Consider the following 22,230-nt stretch of genomic DNA (forward strand, 5'->3'; position numbering starts at 1 on the left):
ATTAATCTGTAGAAGGCTTTATTATAAGTTCAGAAAATATACACACAATTTGTGTAGGAGATCAAATAAGGATTGTATCCTGGTTTTTTGCAGTATCTTATAATCATTTTTAGACTTGAATAAGTAAAAGATTGTTTTGTTTCCTTGTGTGGATGTAAAGAAGTGAGAACTTGATGAAAAGTATTGTATTTTCTAGAAAGCGATGGTTTATTACAGGAGTGAAAACACTGAAGAACAAACAGCAATTTCTTTACTCAGATGACTGCCTTAAAATTCTTGAAAAGCTACTTGTGCGAAAAAGATAATTACGATTTAGTTAAAAAGCATGGTTTATGCATTCTCACTGACGGAAAGATAAACATAGTGATTGCTTTCTGTGTAGTACTTTGATTTAATTATGCACAATAATTAGGAATAGTTGGGAATTTCAGAATCTGAATAACTCGTTACATAAGATGCAAAATGCAAATAATGCTGTGCATACTTAAACAAAGAGCATTTACATTTTTGGTATTTCCTTGAATTATAATAATTGCAGAAGGAATGGGTCCAATATGCTTGTTGGAATTCCGATGACATATGACACCAGAATTAAGAATATTTTGATGATGAATGGTATGTTTTTTAAACTATGTATGAGAGAGACAGCTACACTTCAGGGTTTTTAAGAAAAGTTTTTGACAATACTTTTTAGTTTAGCTGGAGTTATTGCTGATAGGCATTGAAGACCAACTACTTAAATGAGGTAAATTAGTATTCAGTTTTCATTATTTTAGCTTCACTGGCATACAGCAGCAGAATTTGTGGCATTTAACAGCTTCTAAATTCACTAGTCCTTTTTCTTTAGAAAAGTCAAAGTAATGCTTTAGAAAGTCAAAGTAATGTTTCTTTGTTTCCTTTTAAACATTTATAGCTTGAACCGTCTGTTAATGTTGCTCTTGATGCTTTGTTTCTGTTGATAGAAAATTAATACACTCTTATTGTTTACTCAGTTGAACCATTCTTATGATTACCCTTGGTCATGATAGTAGTTCTGTAAGCCTCTAACAATCTAATCAATTTATTCCTCAGTGATTTATGGAATTTTAGGGATTATTAATTCTGCTGTCCAGCAGTAAGGATAGAATTAATTTCTGTATCAGAATAGAGATAAAGGATTTAATAATTTGCCATGTGACTGCCTATAGTATGCAATCCTAAAAATATGCTATAGATTTTAGGGTTTTATACATATTTTAGCTATTTACAATCAATAATACAAAACTCTTGATAGTGCGGTATTCTACTTCCATTACATGGAGAAATTAAATCACACAAATTTAGTACATGGAAGAAAAGTAGTACATACAGAGAAAAATGACAAATCGTGAAACTATAAAAGTAAAAAAAAAAATTAAAATATCTTAAGTTATATTAATAATAGTAATTCTTTGTCGTGGTTGTGTATGTGAGTAGATAATGCTTTGATAAAACAATTATTTCCAAATTTCTCATCTGAATAATTTATTTATTGTAGTCTGCTGTTAAGACCTCCTCCCAGAAGCTTCCTAGCCTCTGGGGTACAGAATCATGCTCCCTCTTTCTAACTTAATAAATCTTTGTGTTTTCTGTAAAATGAGACTGCTTTAGCTTGATTCATGTAGGGTGCTCTGACACAAAGTAGCCAGTAGCTTTGGAGATAGAGCACACTTTTAGAAGGTGGGGAGATGTGAGTTTACTGTCCTCAAGGTGACCTGCGAAATTGTTCAGCATTTGGGAAACCTGGGATGAGTGCTGTAGTTACTAGCCAGAGAGGTGCATTGGCATGTAATGGTCACTATTTTGAAAAGAAAGCCACTGCAACTCTATTTTGTGAGGCTCTCTCTTAGGTGTGTTCTGAGCATCCTTTCTTTGCCCACTTTGGGGAGAACTTAGACAGGAGCTAGTTGCTTCAGGAGAAGAGAGCTCAACTTAGTTCATTCTATGATGAAAACCAGGCAGGTCCAGGGAACCTGCATTTTTTAATTTGGAGGGAAACGTGTAGCTTTCACTAGAGTTTAGTGGGCATCTGAGCAAGGCTTTTTTGGATCAGAACTTTAAGGTTTTAAGTATGTACCAGTTCTTCTCTGTGGTATTTTGGTTTCCTGCTTTGTCCTGTTCCCCTCCATATACACATATTACAACTTTGCTTACTTCTTGTGGAGAAGTGGAAGGCTATACACAGAGCTTCATTGCATGCCCATTTGGTAACACATTTTGCACTAATTTTGTTCAGCCTAATCCCTGCATCAGTTCACTATTCAAATCTAGCATTGCAGCGTTCAGCAGCATCTTATTTACTCCATATCATTGGGGCCTTTCAGAACTGAGGTTTTGGATCACAGTTTTGGATGTAGTTTGCCTATTTTTATTTTTTTTTTAAGTCTCTGACATTTAATCACAGTTGTAGGTAATTTAAATGTTGTTATTTTTAAAATGAAAGGCATGACCGTGTCTAAAAACATGACTGCTGACTTAGAGAAACACAAAAATACTACTTTTTTTGAATAATTTGGGTTTTCCATCTATTTGGAATTTTATGCAGTTAAAATCAGGGGACTTTTAGTACCCTTTTGATACGTGCAGTAAAAATGCAACTGTACAATTTAGTGTTGCTAAACTGGATTCACATTCTGGCTCATTCATCATCAATGATATTGGTACCTACAGTCTAATGATCTATCACTTTAACTGATAAATTTTTAGTGAGACAAAATTGGTAGAATCCAGATCTAAGCCAAATACATGCCAGGTGATTGATGAACACTATTACTCATAATTTTAACAGACCTGGAAGGCATCAAGAAACAATTCAATGCTCATGTAACCTGCATTGCATAACATTTTTACAGAATCAATTTACAGCAAAGAAATGCACTTAAAAATCAAGAATGCTGTGACTTCAACAAAAGAATAACTCATGTTATGGCTTGAAGACTTGTGTAAATTAGGCTTTACTGGGCATAGGTTTTCTCTTATAAGCGATTAGGGCTAGTCATTGGTATTTACTTTAACAATCACTGCTTTCTCTGGAATTTTACCTACGTGTTAGATCTTTCTTTGCCTTGGTTTTAAGCAACAGACGTTAAATCAGGGTAATTGTGTGTGTGTGACTGTTTGTTTTTAAACATTATTAGGGTGGGGAGCATTGTTACTACCACGGAAATATCAGAGGTATCAAGGATTCCAAAGTTGCTCTTTCAACTTGTAATGGACTTCAGTAAGTGCAGATTCTCATTTTTCAAACAAAGCTATTAACTAGTTATTACTCTTGAATATTAGCTCTTAATATGTGAGAGAGTGAAACTAGAGGCTCAAAGATTTTTGATATTTTGAAATGCCAGTATGCCAAACTGCTAGCAATTTTTTGTTAGTATCATTTGGATTGAAGTCTTTTGATGCTGTCTTATAAAACCTTCGAATCTGGTAAGTGTAAATAAATATTTCACCAGATGTCTTATTATGGTAAAGGATAAACAAGAGTTGTACTTTAGCAGTTTGCGTGCTCATATTCATGTATGATTCTGTCATCCAGTAGAAAAATTTGATCTTTTTGTTGGATTGTACAAGGAAAAAATGTAAGAAATTAGTCCTTACTAGGATTAGTTACTGTTAAGTGCAACTCAGCTGTTGATTATATTCTGCATGCTAATGTGTGTCTTGAGACTTCCTCTTTCCAAGGTCAAATCTTTACTCTTTTTGGTGCTTTATCGTTACATTGTCATTACATTGCGTTAGTTCATTAAAATGCGCCTGATCTCTTAAAAAAAAATTCTTAGCTTTAGCCACATGCAGTAGTAATGAACATATATGGAATTTATTTTAATATTAATCAGTTTTTCAGCCCTGTGTTTGATTTTCTCTTGTCAGAAATCATATCCTGGAGTCAAATTAATTGCCATGCAATCCTGAGTATCACTTCTTTTTCTCCATGTTCTAGTGGCATGTTTGAAGATAGTACTTATTTGTACTTGATAGAACCGATGGATCTGATGCACAGTGCAGTAAGTTTATTTTTATCTAATTTATTTGGTTTGGGAAAGAGAATGCTCAAGGAATAGAAAATAAAAGTGTTAGAATAAATACTTTTATAAATAAATTTATTTATGAATTAGAATAAATGAGTGACCTCTCTCATGCTTTCAGATATAAAACAAAAGTATTTTAAAATACTTGATTGGAATTTATTTAAGGCAAGAAATGTGGAAGTATGAATTACCTAAGATTTTCTTTGCTTTTCTTTAATCTTTTTTTTCCTAGTTATTATTGATCATTTAGATGTTGGGAGTAGACTAATAAGACTGTTTCCATAGAAAATTGTTATGGACTGTCAAAATGTGTTTAATAATTTGCTCTAGTACATGAACTAAAGGATTTATAAATTCATAGAAAGGATCTTTGGAAGTCATTTATTCATCCCTCTCTCAATAGTTGGATCAGATTGCTCTTGACCTACCATGTTTCCACAAAGAGCTTAATGATGTAGATAATTATATCTCAGTATCTTACACTTTATATGTGTTAAGTCAGTGGTCACTGTACAGATTATAACAGCAGCAAAAATATGCAGTATTTTCCTTCAGTGGGTTATGTATTTCTTAAGGAAGTTATAGACCAGTAGAATCCTACCCTTTGAAAAGAATTGCTTGTTTTGGCAGGCTCTGCAGAGGAAATGTTATGGAAGAAAAGATAGTTGTTTTCTAGAGCAGATACCAAAATGTGGTCATTTCGGGCATGTCAGAGTTTTAAAGAAAATAAGCGTTAAAAGTCTTCTCCTTTTTCAATGTTGTACACACCAGTAAAACAGGGTGAAATAATCCTCTTAGACAGCATATTGATTAGTTTCTTGCATTTTGCTGCAATTAGAAAGATACATTTTTGTCATAAATAGTAATAGCTTTTCATCTGTGGGAGGAAGATTTTGACTAGGTATGTACTCTCTGATTTATTGCAATAAATGGCCTGTGCTCTCTAACACTAAGGCTTTTAAAGCACTTTTTTCACATAACCTCAAAGACATCTGTGATACTTCAGTTTTGTAGGCCAGTAAACATGCTGAAGCAGAGCAAGTCCCTAATTTGCTCATGATTGCAAATAGATTGCTTCAGATTAGTACTATGTCAGATTGGTACGATGGTTGCTTGCATTTTATGGAGAAACAATAAAAATTATAAATACTGAAAGAAGTGCCTCACTTTTTACTTGACATTATTAATTAGAAGAAAATGTCACTTTTTTTTTTTTTATCAGGAAAGTAAAAGTAGGCCACATATCATCCAAAGAACTTATGGAACACAAGCCTCCAAGCAGTTGCAGGACTTTGGTATGTTTTTGCTTACATTATGAGTTTTTCAGTATTGGAAATAATTGTATATATAACTTTAAAGATTTGAATATTAGGCTAACAATCTATATAAAATTGCTGATTATTTAGAAAAACTTGAAAAATAGATACTAACCTGATTTTTTTTCACAAGTATTGCAATGGAATTTAGAGCTGTCAAAAAGCAGCTGAAAGATTTCTATCCATAAAGACCTGTATTTAGCTTTCTTCTGCAAATCATTTAATTTAATCAGTTATATTAATGCTATTGAGGACATGAGATGGAAGAAGATGTATATTCTAAGCCCAGGTTACAATCTCTTCACCTCCCCTTGCATGCTTTAATTCCAACTTTAGATTTCTAAATGACTGGAGTTTTGATACGAGATATTTTACATTTTGTGTATTTAAAATATGAACTTTTCAATATCAAAAGCTCTTCTAATTTTGGTGATCTTAATCTACTTTTGGTTTGGACAGTATACATAAGGAGTTTAAAATAATGCCATGAAATTCTTAAATTGTAATTTGTACAGAGACTGAATCTAGTTCTGAATGGCCCTTTCTGTCTGAACTACAGTGGCTGAGGAGAAAGAGAAGAAAGAGAGCAGTGAGTAGAAGTGTGACCCTGAGTTAAGACCATTTATAAAAATAAAACCAAACCCCCTAATTTCTGGATTTTTTTTTAATGTTGAGAGAACATAGGCTTTAGAAAACAAACATTATTCACATAATCCAATCAAATGATAAAACAAGATTATTCTTTAAAAATAGAGTATTTGGAGAAAAGTGGATCAAATTTCTAAAGTGGCAGCAATACTATACATCAATTGAATGGAAGTTTAGTAGTGAAAATTAGCTTAGAATTTTGAGTCTGCTTGAGGATAAAGAATAATTTTGAATGAAGTCTTGCTACTTTGTAGGTATCTGACTTTATTTTAATTTGGCTCATTAAGTAGCATGATTAAAAATTCAAATGAGAACACCCAGAACTGAGTTATTGAGAGACCAGAAGTGGACAGTCCTCATGAGCTGCACATGCATACGTGTCAGGGGAATAATTGAGTTAAAGAAGATTAATCTGTATTTCTTCACTGAGTTGCACAATCCACAGCGTATTTTTTGAGGGCGCATCTATTTTTAGTAACTACCTTCCTTATTAAATCTGTGATGAATAGTATGTAGACCAAATGTTTTTAATGTTTGAGATTTTTCTCCTTTGTGAAAATAAGAGAGGAGTGAAGAAGTGGTGGCTTCTGCGCTGAACCAAAAACAATAGACTCTAAACATTCTTAATGATGTGACTCAGATTCTCAGCCAGTGTCTATCATAACTCACTAAGTTACTGGAGCCATGATTATTTACCCTAGTTGAATGTCTGACCCAGTTTTTACAGACTTACACGCCCTATGTAATATTTATGGGTTAGCCTAGTAAAGCACTGCAGTTATTTTTGAAAATCACTACATCTTCATGATTTCTCAAAGAATTTCTTTATCAGGTATCTCGTGGTATCTTTGAAGAAATGAAATATCTGGAGCTCATGATAGTCAATGACCATAAAATGGTATGTATATAAATTCAGTAGTAATCATCCTTTTGTTTATTATTTGTAGGTTGATGTACAGCACTGTGCTGCATCAGCTATTTGTGTCAAATATTTCGTTTATCAGCAGCTGTTAACATTAGTACTGTAAGTCACTGTATAGACCATGATACCTAATAATGCTTAACATTACCTAAGATTTTCTACAACAATTATATATTCAAAATACATCTGAAACATTTTGTTGTCATATGGATAATTTAATATGTCTATAACCAACAAAGTAAAGCAACAGAACATTTATGTCCAGAACAAACACCGTAAACATTCTAAAATTACATCCTATCCTTAAAGTAATAAAGAAAGAGGACAGAACTTGTTACTTTGAGTTTAGTTTTTTAATTTATTTTTTAATTTAAATTTTAATGCAACAAAGCTTATAGACAAATGCTATCTGATTGTTCTTCCCGGCTATTTCACACTTATAAACAGGATTCATAATAAAGTGCAAGATAAGTTCTTTGTTCGATTCAGAAAGTGTTTGTCATTTGATTTAAAAAAAAAAAGGGGGGGGGCACTTTTTTCCTTTTTGTCTTGAGGGATGACTGGAAAAAATCAGACCAAGTGACATTTGTTATTTACATGTTACTGCTTCCACTAATGATGCTAAGTAAGGCTATGAAAGTGTCTGTGGGTTACCCTTATGAAAAATCAGGAGAGAGGCCTAGGGAGTAGTAAGTTTTGTAAACCTAAACAACTATTTTATAGTCCCTTTTTGAAAAGCATCACAAATTTGAGTCCAATAGCTATATTTTAACTAGAGCATATCTGTTGTGGAAAAATACTCAGTGTAGGTTTAAAAGTTTACTAATAACAAAGAATATACCGTAACTGACAGTGAGTTACTGTAAAACAACTTGATTGTGCCTTGTTCTGAGCCCTTGTGTTGCTGAGCTTTCTCAGATGTTCATTGACTAAGAGGTAAATAAGGATCATCAACTCTTAGTATGACTTTGTTTCTGTGTGAGCAAGACCTTTTTTTAAATCAAATTCTGTTGATAAAAGTTTCTGCTTATTTTCTGTGCAAGTAAAATAAACTTTAAAGTTTTTGTAAGACCTCCTTGCATCTCTCACTCTACTGCATGTTTCCCTAATGCTTTATGTTTGTTGTTGTGGACTCTTTCATCAACACTGAAGGAAAATTTTAAAGAGCCAGAAATAGCTGATATCAGAACAGGATGCAGTATTTTGTACTTCTTCTGGTGCAGAGTAGACAGATAACATAACCTTCCCTCATCTGTTTAATAAATCATCGAAATAGTCTGGGCAGAAATAACCTATATTTAATCTGTGTCAGTGTGGGGAGAATTCAAATGGGTGGGAAGATGAAGACAGATATTTCTTCAACTGTTTTTGGTTGTAAAGCCACCTGGTAGGAAACTACTCCACGAGTGCTTATGTGTTAGTTGTTTAGGGGCAGGGCACAGTAACTGAAGTTATGAACATTTTGTTGTATTGTTTGAGGTCTGTGGTTGGTGTTCCTTATGAAGAGATAATATTTCTATGTCTGTCTGTTTCTTCTGGCTTCTCATATTACAGACATCCTTAAAGGACAACCATCCTGTTCACTACACTTGTTAGAGACACTGTCTCCTCTCAGGCTTTATCTGTTAGAACTTTAGATCACAAGCATTCAAGTTTTTTTGCTTCAGAGTTCTCAGTGACTTCAAAGCAGATAACAATTCTTTTCAAAGATTAAAATGGATATACTTAAGGAAGTGTTCACAGCTATGAGTTAAAGCCTGCCAATCCAGGAGCTCGCTAAATGTACTTTTAAGGTTTTCTGTTTACCAGTAGAGGGCAGATTTATCCTGCAGCAAGGTGCTGTGTTGGAAGAAGTATCTTAAACCTCTTTGGCCATTGTGTTGCTAGGTGGTTAATAGTATGTATTTGTGGTTAATAGTTTTTCCTCTTTTGATATACTCCTTTCCTGTAACACTAAAGACACAGCTAAACACATTTAATAGGTTGTTGCACTTTTTACCGACTTATTCATCTTAATTTCTGTTTTAGGAGCTGTTTTTAAACACATTATGTTGTATCTTGCTATTGATTTTGGCATTTAAATACTTTCATGCAAACCAAAAAAACATTTTCCAAAGAATATTACTTTGCCTTTCCACTTCTGGGAAAATTTGTGACTGGCTCAAAACAACAAGCCAAAGCCAGCCTTCCTCCCCCCCCCCGCCCCTTATTTTGTTCTAGTGTCATGGTTCCGTAAGGAACAGAGTCCCATGATATGGCTATCCTTCTCAGTGTACATCCTAAACACCTACTAGTACTGTAGCTGAAGGTGCCTTGTTTTGAGAATAGTTATAGGGGAGGAGGTTTCTGCAAACCTATGTTGTAGAATATTTGGGTACTAAAACCTGCTGTGGATGTACTGAAGCACTGTCGAACTTAACAGTGAGTAACTATACGCAAAAAATTTATCTTCCTGCAGTCACATGAATGAGTGTCATCATTAAGTTTGATGAACTTTTTGTCATCTCTATGTCATTTTGTCCATATAAAACTAGATTGTTTGTGCAAAAATAACTGGAATTTCAAGGGATGGAAAACTTGTTATCTAATAATATAGTGAGTCTGTACCACTCTTCTGACTTTCAATTTGAAAAACAGATTATTTAATTTTAAAAGCATATATGTCTTCCAGTTTTACTTTCACCTTCTCACCAAGCATAATTCTGGAAAACAGGATTTGTCTGTTTTGGGAAGGTAGTTAGTCATCTAATGTATTTGATGTTGCTCAGAGAAGAGTCAGATCTTCTTGTTTCAAAGCCTCTTTTTGGGTACTGTGTTTCGAAGAGGGAATAGCTGACACTTTCATGGACCTGGATAATGTTTGCTCATGAGATGATGAGACTTGTTGCTTTTAACCAGTAGCTGGTTTAGTAGAGTTTTTTAATGAAGACATTTTACCCTCTTTGTTCTATGCAATTTTGTGTTCCTTTTCTGTGAAATTTTGAAGACTTATTTTTCCTGCATGCAAATCATGTTGTATAATGCAATTTTGGTTTATAATTCTAGAGTTTTTTGAAAGCCATGGATTCATGTTCAGATACCATAGCAGTGTCTTTGGAAAATTTGACTGGGAACAGAGAGGACTTGTGGGGCAGGATGAGGAAAGACATGAAACAATTGTAATGACACGCATGGAAATTAGGAAGCAGAACTTGTAATACAGCTCATCTAAGTCTATAGAAATTGAAAAAAATTGAAGTAAAATCTTAAGATATTCAGCTTGACTCTTTCCACATTCAAACACATGACACTCCCTCTTCCTTTTTGCCTTTTGGTATAACTAATGCTACTTGTCATAGAAGTCTGGTGCTATAGTAGAGAAAGAATGCCTTTGCAAAGAGCTGTACACAGGACAAGCGGTAAATGCTTCATCTTCATGTTTCATAATTATTAGTCATGGAATGTGGCTAGTACAGTCTGATATTTAACACATCAGGTTAAGCACAGTTTTAATGAGTACAGCATCCTCTCAATTTTGAGCTCATGTTTATGTTCATGTTTACCTGTAATTTTGTCTCGAACTTTTGAAATATGATTCTAAATAGGATATTTCTTGTGGCTAAATACTCCTTTTATAGATGTGAAAGGCTGTCTAGCATACATGGCTTCCTTTATCTTCCAGAGATTCTTGAATATGAGATATGGGCTGTGATCTGAAAAGCTTTTGAGTTTTTTCCTTTCTTGCTGTAAAAATAAAGTATTAGTAATAAATATTTAAGTTCTCACAGTGCTCTACTTTTTCTTCTCCTTTTAGTTCAAAAAGCATCGTTCTTCAAATGCATACACAAACAATTTTGCAAAGTCTGTGGTAAACCTTGTAGATGCTGTAAGTATCAACGTTTCTTCTGAAAACTATATCACTGACTTTCTTAGTTTAGTGCTGTATTTAAAAAGTTAACATTAGCAGACACTAGGATAAAAAAATTATCAGCTATAAAAATTACATTTTAAAACTCATTTCTAGTTCCTCTGCAGAGCAATAGCCTGGGGTGAACATCTAGGAAACCACCAAATTATCCTCGGCATTATTCTCAAAGCTTGCAGCTGCCAGAGTTTGCCCTGGCCAGGGGGTATTTCAAACTTGAAGGAGCTTTCAGTAGCTGTCACTGCTTAAGAATGAGATTTAATCAAGTTTAGATTTGTGAAATAAATCTAACCACAAGTGGTTGAAGCTGCAAGTATAGTTCACAAAGTATACACATATCTAGTGGGAGAAAAAAAGAGTGTGAATAAAAATTATCCTTTATAAGTCTGTATTTATAGCTTAAAAACAATCAAAATCACATTTTAGTACATTATAAATGAGTGGCACTGACACAGATGCCATACTTGTATCTGTGACTAAATTTAGAACAATTTAACATAGACTGTATAAACTAAAAGTAAGATTTGTGGTAAAATTTGATTTTTTTTTTTTTTTCCTCTTTTGATATACCTGTAATGAGCACACACATTTCAGAGCTGTGTTTGTAGTGAAAACAGGATAGATTCTCTAGTAGTGATAAATACAAAGGCTAGAAAAATTCTGACTTTTGAGTCCCCTTTCCATGTGATGTTATGGGTACCAGTAGAACTGTGTGATATGATTCAGTGCAAAACATTGTCAACAGTTTGTTTAACTTGGAAGAAGCAATACAGTATTTGTTCTTAATATCTTACATATGAAGTATTATGTATACGGTATCTGCATTGAAAACTTAGGTGAATATAATATATAAAAAACTGGAAGTGTTTTGGAATATTTTTGTGTGATGGTCTGAAAGTGCCAGTAGTCTGAAGAAAAGTTACTAGAGCAGATAAAAATACAAATAATTGAAATTATATTTCTGCAATTTATATTGGACATTCCTGAGGAAAGGGTGGCATCTTCATTTTTTTCTCATCTGATCATTATTTTTTGTATTTCTTCTGCATTTCAACAAGAGTTATTTAATCTATCTTTCCTTTCTCTGACTATTCCTTCTGGTTTTCCATTTTTATTTGCTGTATGTGTGTATAGAGGAACATTCAGCTTCTCTCCAGCGTAGAATTCAGTTCCCTGATAGAGATTTTGCAAAATGACATCTTAATGGCCTTTTCTCTAAACGAAGCATGAAAAGTAGCAGGAATTCCTGCCTTGTTATTCCCTTGTGCTCATAAGGAGAAGGCTGTATTTCTCACTGCTATATTATTGGGAAAAGGATATTGGCTTTCAGGGGCTTCCAGGTTCTCTGCCCTTCTTCCATTCTTTCCTTCCCATTTGCTTCAGGAAATACGGTTTTCCTCTCAGGAAACACAAGTAAAGTCTTTATTGATCCTCCCATATGTAATTTCTGGTGTTTAATTTTATTGATTTCTCTCATGTTGTTAACCTTTTTCTGTGTATGTCCTCAGCCTGTCTCTCAGATTGAAGCATATCAATATTCAATTTTCTCCAAGAACTTTGAAGGAAAAAAGAGCTTAGCTGGTTGCCCTCTCTTGTTTTTGTATTTATTGCCTTTTTTTCTAAGCTGAATATTATACATTGACTTTTTTATAAGGATAATGCAAACTTGATACAAAAGACTAGCATGCTAGTCAGTGCTAGTTTATTCAATATAAATATCTATCATAACTGCAGGACAGTATTTGCAATTCATGTTGTGTATTGTAGGTGTAATTTGGCAAAAAGTTAATAAAAGCATATATTTAATATGGTGCCTTGTGGAAGTGACCAAATAACTTGCCTTTTTTTATTTTATGCATTAGGCAGCCAGTGGATTAATTATCCAGTGCTTTTAGATCATAACTAAGTATGATCAGTAAGTGTTCCTTGTGTCCCAGTAAGACTTTTGATGGGAAGACTGTCTGTTGTGGATAAGGAATGCATCTTTTGTAGATCTGCAATTTCCAAATAACCTTAGTTAATAAAATTTCTCATTTTATGACCTGAACCTAAAGGGAGCAGCAGTGTTATTTCAGAATCAAGTATCATGCACAAAGTTTAAATGAATATTTTAAAGCTTTTTTGTAATTATTAGGGCCTGATTGTCATTTCCTTGTCTATTGCTACAGTGACATTAAAATTAATAGAAAAATTAATATTCTTATACTTAATTATCACATTACTTGAATAGCATTAAGTCATCATACTATAAATGAGAATCAAGCATTATGTGAATTAAATTTTGGATATATTGGAGGACTGAGAAATGATTTAATCTTGACTTAAGAATTGGCTTTGGCTATTCTTTGTCTTTGAGATCTTTCTTTTCTTTTTCTTTGAGATCACCCAGTGTACCTTTACATTTCTTCTTTGCTGATTTTTGTGCAGGTTTTATGCAAAATTCAGTGGTGATATTATTTGACCTGAGAATTTTAAAGAAAAGGTAATAGTTCAAAAAAAGAGCAGCAAGGTTTTTTTGTCCTCTGAAACAGAAAATTTAAGTTGATCGGAATATTAACATTTAGGAAATCCTAGGCATTACCAGCTAACTGTTCCCCCATGTTTCCCTCCTGCTTTATCCCTCTTGTCCTTCCGCTTTACTCTTACTGGCTAACTGTGCATGTTTGACCCAGTGTTCTACTCCTGTGCCTGTCCTGTCTCTGCCCTCAGATATACAAGGAACAGCTGAACACCAGGGTGGTTCTTGTTGCTGTGGAAACTTGGACGGACAGAGATCGTATTAATATTCACCCTGACCCTCTGCAGATGCTTCATGATTTCTCCAAATACCGACAACACTACATCAAACAGCATGCTGATGCTGTACACCTGCTGTCGTATGTACCATTGTACAATGGTTTAGACTGTTACAGTTTTATATACCTTTCTGTCTGCTGCTTTTGTCTACCTCTCTATTCTTGCCTACATTTTGTCTGCTGCTTTTGTCTACCTCTCTATTCTTGCCTACATTTTGCGTGGTAGTCATCGCATCGGTCAACATCTGCCTTCCTTAGGAAGCTTAATCTATTTTTTTAACATGTTAGTCTATTTTTAATAGGTCTAGTATATACCATGGTCATGTTGATATATACCTATAATGAAATTTTAATGTCTTTGCAAACTGGAAGCAGTGTCACATATTTGAAATGTCTTCTGATGAGCCTTTAAGGACACATAGTTTTGCTAATCAGGTGTGTAATGTACTGCTTTCACAGGAAGAGCAGGAGAGGGCAGAGCTAGCAGTATTATATATTGCCACAAGAGCATTTCATTTACTATATTTATTCAAACATATAGATGCAGCAATGATTTGTTAATGGAAGGTCTCCTCGTTTAGAGCTGTAATGAATTGTTTTCTGAGACACAATGCATGTTGAGGGGAAATTCCACTTGCATCATTAGACACAACATCAGCCTTGAGCAACAGGATTTTTTTACTTCAAGGCATTGTAAGCAAAGAGGGGGAAGAGTGTGTTTCTCTGTGCAGCATAAAGATCGTAAGCCTTCTCTCAGCAGCATGACATACTATGAGGATGGAGTGACAGAAGTCTTCCATGTGATTCTCCTATCATTTATCTTCTGCAGAGGAAGATAAAAAAAGGGGGTGAAGAATCTCCTCCAGCCTCTTGTCATAGCTGCACTACCCTAATGCAGGCATTGCAACACAATGCTCATTATGTTTTTCATAACATATGCAATGTGCTGATAGTGTGCACTGTTAATTACTTTTATGCACGTATTGTGTCACTTGCTGAAGAGTTTGCCAGCGGGCAAACAGGCTCTTCTCAGTGGTGCACAGTGAAAGGTACCAAATACAAACTGAAATGGAGGAAATTCCATTTAAACATAGAGAAAAAACCCTTTCACTGTGAAGATGGTCAGATGCTGAAACAGATTGCCCAGAGAGGCCATGGTGTCCATACTTGGAGATACTCAAAAGCCAGTGGAACATGGTCCTGAGCAATCTGCTCCAGCTGAGCCTCCTTGAAGCAAGGGGGACGAACTAGACCACTTCCAGATGTGCCTGCCAACCTTACTGTTGTTCTGTCTACTGTAAAGCATCTAGCTTTAAGCATTTAGTATGGTTAAGCTGCAGTTTGAAAGTTCTGATGGTTGTCAGAATGCTCTGAAAAAATAAATATATACCTGTCTGGAATATCCTGTCATTTAAAAAAACAAAAGGGGCATTGATTCTGCTCTTGTAAAAGATTTAATTTTCAAAGATTAGAGTCATTTGCTATGCATGCCCAAGGCTATGTAGATTTATTATTATGGCCATGAATTTAAAAGAGGCATCATTCATAATAGTTTATAGACATTTTATAGAATAATTCAGATCTTAAATATTTATTATTAAGTATTTAAATAAAATTATCATGTGTTATATCAGTTCTTTGGAAAACCCCCCACAGTGATTAACCGTAAATTGATACTGATTAACAATAAATTAAAGGAGGCAGGGTTAAAGAGCAGTATTAAATTACTTTCCCTTTAGGTATGCTTCTCAGTCTTTTCATTTGGGGTTGAAACTAAAACTTGAATTGGTTTGGATTAAGAGCATAATTTAAAAAATTCCTAACACTGATACATTTCAGTACAGAATTCCTTCCTGACAGATTATAAATTGGAATATATTGTTACCTTTTTAAAGGAAATGTTATAATTGTATTTTCTTAGGAATCTGGTACTCTAACTTTCTCTGCTAGGTTTGTTTATGGGTTGGGGCTGATTCTGATTTTACAAGATAAAAATAGTATTTTTGTTGAAGGTTGTATCTAATCGAATCTTTTGATGCAGGTGTTCTGTTTGTAAACTTGCAGTTGCTTTTGGTGCTAGATGAGGATTAATGTGCATGCAATGTATCATAGTATGTGTGCAAGTGTGAACTTTCAGTAAGTTCTTGGTGCCCAATGTCAATGTGTTTATATTTTCTTATTTTATTTGTTTGTAAGGAATGTGACATTTCATTACAAAAGGAGCAGCTTAAGTTACTTTGGAGGGGTTTGCTCTGTGACCAGAGGAGTAGGAGTGAATGAGGTAATACTTCTTTCCAATTACTAAAGTGAAAGAAAATAGAAACTGTACATTATAATCTCAGAGTTTATGTGTTTCAGTATTCAGGGCTTTAAAGATAATGTCCATATTAAGAAGTTGGGATTCTCATAGCCAACCTTTTTGTATCATCATTGAACTGCTGCTCACTGTGCTTTTCTTTTTAAAAAGCATTCCTCCTGTCTGTATTATTCTCTTAATAAGATCTTAAATTGGCTTTTAGTATATTTGACAGAAATTTAGATCTGAAAATCTCAGACAGAAGTATTTGAAATACAGCACTGAACATCCTTTTGGGTCTTCTCATTTGATCAAGAGGCATGATCTTCTAAGGTGCTGATGACATGTAGTTCTTACTGGTTTATTTTAACATTAAAAATAGAAAAAATTGATTCCTGTGTATTGATATTTGCTTGTTATTTGTATGTTATTTTTTAACAAAGACATTTGTATGTCTTTTTCGTCAGTACAGTGTAAAATCAATAATGAAAATCTATTTTAATGTGGGTTAATCATACTATACAAAACTATATTACATATGTATCAAACATACTCCGTTCTGTGGGTTAACCAGCAGACAGGGATTTCCTCAGGTTAAGAGAGGAGAATATTTTCCGTTATGTACTTCATTGTGTTTATTTTCCTTAAACACAGAATTGTTATTGGCTGTACAGAATTACTGAACTAGTAGGTACACCAGAATGGGCTGGTGTAGTGTTCATTAGAGTAACTTACTTTTTTTTTTTTTTTTTTTTTTAAATTGCACTCCTCTTGAAACACAGTATGGCCTCCCTTTGGCCATGGCACAGGAACTAGCACAAAGTCTTGCTCAGAACCTTGGAATACAATGGGAGCCAGCTGCCAGGAAACCAAGTATGTACATGGACATGGAGTCTTCTTTTGTCCTCCTTAGCTAAATATATAAAGTCTTCCTTTGTAATATTTGAAGCAAATACCAAACTTGCTGTAACTGTAGAACAAGAATTGCTGCTTTTGGAAATATATGCACCAAAATTTGAGTTTAATCAAAATAAGAGCCGCCAGTTTAGCACTCATTTTCCAATGACCTCAGTGATGTCCTATGTCATAACCGACATTCAAAGGTATAATGGTAAAAACACTATTAATCTAACTCAGAACTCCTTATCTATCATAATGAAATCTCTAACTTCTATGGAAGTATTGTTGACTTATTAAAATACAAAAATACCTGATTTATAACTGAAGAAACAGTAAGAAGCTGTAACCTGGTCCACAGTGACATTTGCTCAGTTTGTTACCTTGCTGCTTCACAGCCAGAAGATGAGACTGATGTGTACATACAGAGTGTAGGTACAAAAGCTGCTGCAAAAGCTCTTTTTGGGGCTAAAGAAAATTGTTGGGTTTTTCCACTCACATCTTGTAAGCAATTTGGCAACTTCCTGTTTCTTCTTTAAGAATGTGAATGATAATGCTGAGTTCATTTTGGAATCACTTCAGAAATCTGTGAATTAGGAAGCAATGTGGAAAAGTTTAGGGAATGTTGTTTTGTAAAGCATTGCTTTTAACCTGTGTAAACTTGGAAATTGCTAAAATATTTTCCATATCATTGTTTTTTGATTACAGGTAAAACAGAGCTCACACAATTTGGAAATCAATCTTTTTTAACTGTAAGATAGGGGGTTTAAAAATGATAGCTTAGTTCCCTTATTTGGATACCCTATAAAGGGTGTATGTGTGTGTGTGTGTGTGTATATATATAAAGGTATCTCTATAAAGAGAAAGATTAATGAAAACTTGGGTAGAGCAGGAATAACCATATAAATAATCGGTGAATGTTTTCTGTGGAGTAACTATGGATTTGCTGTAATAACTAGAATACAGAACCTTTCTTCTTGAGAATATTACTACTTTGGTAGAGAATTTTTATGGGTAGTTTATAGCTTCTATTTTACCAACGATAAGATGTTGATCTTTTGGTTTTATTTTATGAATTTGGTCACTGTTGACTTACATGCTATAGCTGTAAGTAAACTGTAAATCCATTTTCACTCAACTGCTTTTTCTAATGAATGTTTGATTGGCTCATTCATATATTGCTATTAATAATTCTATGCCAAAGGGAAAAAACGTGGCCTGTCCAATAAGGATTCTCTTTCAGGGTGTTCTGTACACATTTTAGGGAGGAGGAAATGTGAATGTTTTTAAACATCAGTATCATGTTTACTGCACATACCCTCACGCTGCCTGTTTTGAGCACGTGTAGGGAAGAACGTTGCCAGCTATTTTTAGCTTTCTATACTGCCTGAAACTTTGTGTTGAGTCTCAGAATGTGCACATATGGTATACTTTTATGTTAAGTATATTAGTATCTCTTCAAGTGGGCTGGTTTCCTTTTTGGGGCTAGAATCTGTATAGCCAAGCAATCTTTGTATAATTAGTCAAGGTCCATTTCATAGTGAGTAATTTATATTTATTGTAAGCATATTTATAACTGCTTTCCTTTTCTGTTGTATTTTGGTCTTGTCTGAGAAGAGTGTGACTGCACTGAATCCTGGGGTGGTTGCATCATGGAGGAAACAGGGTATGTCATAACTATCAGTAACTGAGGGCTCTGGAATGAGTTCATAGTTTACATTATGACATAAATATTTATGTATTGGGTTTTGTCCATGTGTGTTAGTGCTAATAAATGAAAAACTAGAAGCAGTTGGAACAACCCAAACACACAGATCAATGATTTCAATTTTCAGCAACTCATTCCCTTTACTATTCACATTTTAGGGAGTTATTAATAAATCTTATATTTTGAAGTGCAATGCAGTGTTTTCACTAACGCTTTGCTCTACCTACAATAATTGAAAAGTAAAAAATGTATATTTTTCATTAAATAAATCCAGTTAGACTTTTTATATGCAGCTGGAAAAGTGTTATAATACAGTTTTTGTGAGTGGTATTTCTATTTTCCTCCTAAATTGTAATTATTTTCCCCCCAATTCCTTCAAAATTATAATTTTTAGTGAACAGATCTCTCTGCTTCGGTTCTGGTGAATAAAAGTAGAAACCTGAAGCTTTCAGAAAGCAAGTGCTCTCAATCCTTAGCTAAATGGTCAGGGAAGTCTGACAGGGAAGCACATCTATATAGAAGGAAACCACGTTTCATTGCCTTCTACCCTCACACACCACCAAAGATTCTGTTCTCTATACTGTAAGTGATTGATTAGAAAAAGATACCTTCTGAAATGTAGGGTTTTGAGTCTTATAAATCACTTCCTATCAGAATTCTTGCTCACTGTGGAAGCTTGATTGCAAAAATCATGGAGAAAATCAGTTATAAATAAGATAGAAGGAGCTTAGTTTTTTCATATGGTGTTTGGAAGTTGGTTCTTCAGTAGAATTACTGTGTGGCTTTCCTGTAGACTTGTAATTGTCAAGCCACCATATGAATGCAACAGAAATGTAGACAGAAAATCAGTAAGTTTACTTCTGCAATCTAAAGTAAGGCATTGATCAGAACAGATACTAGCTTCCTTCCTATGGTGAACTCATCAAAGTATCAGTCTCAGATGGAAATACCAGTAGAAGATATGGATTAGGTAACAGTAAAAAAAAATATGCCAGGAACAGATGATAGTCACCCAGAAGCTGACTAATGAAATGAGTGAATAATTAGCTGCAGTGTAAAGCCTTTTCACTTAACTCCATCAGTGCCAGAAGACATTTTTTATTTATCATGGAATAATTCAATGGGGAAATGTCAGCTCGGTAGCAGTGAGCTGCTAGGAAAGGAATGGAGAACCTTGTTATGGATGGTTACCCCCATTTTAATAGTGTGAATAGTTCTCATTCCCAGACCTCAAAAAATGGCTAATAAAAATATCAGACAGTTTCTGCATGTGAGAAATTACTAGTAAAGTATGTTTTCATCAGGCTGGGAAAAAGACAGAGATGAGGAAATATGGGAAAATTCTGTAACGTCATGAACAACATGGAAAACGATTACTGTTTCTTCCAGTGTAAGAACTAGGGAGACATGAAATGAGACTAGCATGGTGACAGAAAAAAGAAGATGAAATTATTCTTCTACCAGTCTGTAATTTAAAGCTGTGAAACTTCTTACCATAGTATCTTGTAGATGCTAAAAGATTTTGGGCAAATTCATGGGAGAAAATATAGTGAAGATTATTAAATAAGGTAAAACAAGGCTTCCCGAGAAAGTAATTGAGCTGAAAATTGTTGGAAACTGGAAAAACGTTCTGCAAGTAGTAGTACAGTGCTCTGTTCCCTACTTTTTCCTGGGCATATTCTCAGGACCAAAATCAGAGATGGCATTTGGATAAAGTGGATTTTTAGTCTGGCCTTATACAGCTGTTCTTATGGCTGCAATTACTTTTACTTTAAAAATTAACCCTATTAACAGGATCAGATGAATTGAACAGCTTTAAAACCTTGGCATGAAATCAGGAATCTGGAATGTAATCCATCTTTTAAACTGAAGCTGCAGGGAAGACAAACCCAAGAGAACACTGGATTATGCATGCAATTGAGAGGGTGCCTAGCAGCTATTATGATAATGTGGTTTCACATTATTAAGATTAGAAGACTACAGCTTCATGCACTGTAGATCCATATACTAGATGTATAAAAATGCAAGATGTTTAAAAACCTTTTCTTTTGTTCTGGTTTTATTATTTGCAAATAAGACTGGAGATGACATACTGTTGCACACAGTGGTTGTAAGAAACTGGGATTTACAGTATTAAAAAATGTTGTGATCCCTCCATCCCCTTCCAGTAACTGTTGGTGTTTCAGGCATTTATTCAGCTAATTCTTTGCCATTTTAGGGTGTACCATTCCAGGAAATTCTCCAAATGCAGCATTGCAGAATACAAAGAATTTTTACTTCGTGGGGGAGGTGCCTGTCTTTTCAACAGGCCAACAAAGGTAATAAATATGTTGGTAATCAGCACCTCTGCTAAACATTGTAATGAAAATATAATAATTTCACTAACACCCTTCTATTCTGAAATTTATTCAATTGTCTATGGGGGTATTTTCTTGAGATTGCTTGTAGTTAGCTGACTGTTCATTCCCATAACATTTAAAAATAATCTTAAGAGGAATGCAACTTGTTTTCTGTCAATTCTTCATGCTCAAATAATGACAAATATTGCAGTTGATTTTTCACAGCTAGATACATCCCCATTCAGCTTAAATGCACTACATATTAAGCTGGAAGTAGTGCAAAATAAATCCAGAAGTGAGGTTGTGGTGGATGCTCCACATACACTCAATTCTCAGACTTTTTTCCTGAGGTTGTTAAAAAGAATGCCAGTTACAACACTAGGAATTAGAAATCAATAACTTACTTCATATAGGCAGTAGCAGCTTGTGGTTGTTCTCAAAGTTAACTTCATTTCTTTTCCTTTCAGATATACATCTAGCAAACCCTGTAATTGGTAACTGTTTCCTTGTACCGACCATTGCTTTTTTTGCCTAAAAACTTATCAGGGTCATAATTCTTTCTAAGGCAGTATTAGTGTGACATCCTTCTAAAGCTGACCAGTATAAAAATATTCCATGTGGCTCTTTTTGCAAAGTAAGATCAATCCAAAGTATTAATATTCTATTTAATCATGGTGTCAAACTTGCTGTCCTTGCAGAATTTAATACCACATGATGAGAGTATTAGGCTGCTCCGTTTACTGTGCTGTATCCTTTGGTAGACCACCACCTTGCACAATTAACTAAAAAAATTTTGCTTGTTAGAGTGTGTTTTAATCTTTTCCCAGGGTAGCAATTTTTTCTTATAGAATAAGCATGTAAGAATATTTACAGAAAAGAGTAAGTAGGGAGAAAGAAAAATCCAGCTTCATTTTTTGATGGTGGTTGTCTAGCAAGGTAATGTGAACAAATTGTCAAATTGACTGTATACAGAATTAAAATCTCGTTTACTTACATTAAAATACCCCCAGGAGAATAATTGAATTATCTTTATATGTTATTTGTGACAGTGTATCACAGCTTTGAATTTTAAGGTACTTTGTGGCAGGGGGGACTCATATAGTCTTTTGAATCTATAATTTGGAATTTGGGAGGTAAGGTAAAAAATTGTTTGTTTAATCTTTAGGGAAATAAAATGTAACTTAAGTGACTGTTTAACAAAGTTAAGCAGTCACTATGATCTCTGATTGACACCTTTTTGTTTTCTTATGAGCTACGGGTCAGATGACCAGGTCTGTCTGATAGAGAACTGAATTTCAGGTTGAGAATAAGAGATCTTGCCGTCTCCACTGAAGCATAGTAGTCACAGTAGCTTGGGGC

The 22,230-nt window shown here is 34.3% G+C and overlaps 1 protein-coding gene across 1 annotated transcript in view; it reads left to right on the forward strand.

Moving 5' to 3' along the window:
• Positions 1–22,230, forward strand: part of ADAM23 (ADAM metallopeptidase domain 23) — a gene marked incomplete at its 5' end in the record, with an annotated part of 75,052 nt that overhangs the window by 25,535 nt on the left and 27,287 nt on the right. Inside the window, 11 exons of the mRNA XM_010291771.1 lie at positions 3,156–3,238; positions 3,959–4,022; positions 5,269–5,341; positions 5,878–5,951; positions 6,843–6,908; positions 10,726–10,797; positions 13,546–13,712; positions 15,828–15,912; positions 16,710–16,800; positions 18,442–18,490; positions 20,751–20,850. Coding sequence (XP_010290073.1) covers positions 3,156–3,238; positions 3,959–4,022; positions 5,269–5,341; positions 5,878–5,951; positions 6,843–6,908; positions 10,726–10,797; positions 13,546–13,712; positions 15,828–15,912; positions 16,710–16,800; positions 18,442–18,490; positions 20,751–20,850 — 924 coding nt within the window. The remainder of the gene's footprint in view (positions 1–3,155; positions 3,239–3,958; positions 4,023–5,268; positions 5,342–5,877; positions 5,952–6,842; positions 6,909–10,725; positions 10,798–13,545; positions 13,713–15,827; positions 15,913–16,709; positions 16,801–18,441; positions 18,491–20,750; positions 20,851–22,230) is intronic.

This window comes from Phaethon lepturus, unplaced genomic scaffold (genome assembly GCF_000687285.1).
Source record: "Phaethon lepturus isolate BGI_N335 unplaced genomic scaffold, ASM68728v1 scaffold16367, whole genome shotgun sequence".
In the NCBI taxonomy this organism is placed as follows: Eukaryota; Metazoa; Chordata; class Aves; order Phaethontiformes; family Phaethontidae; genus Phaethon; species Phaethon lepturus.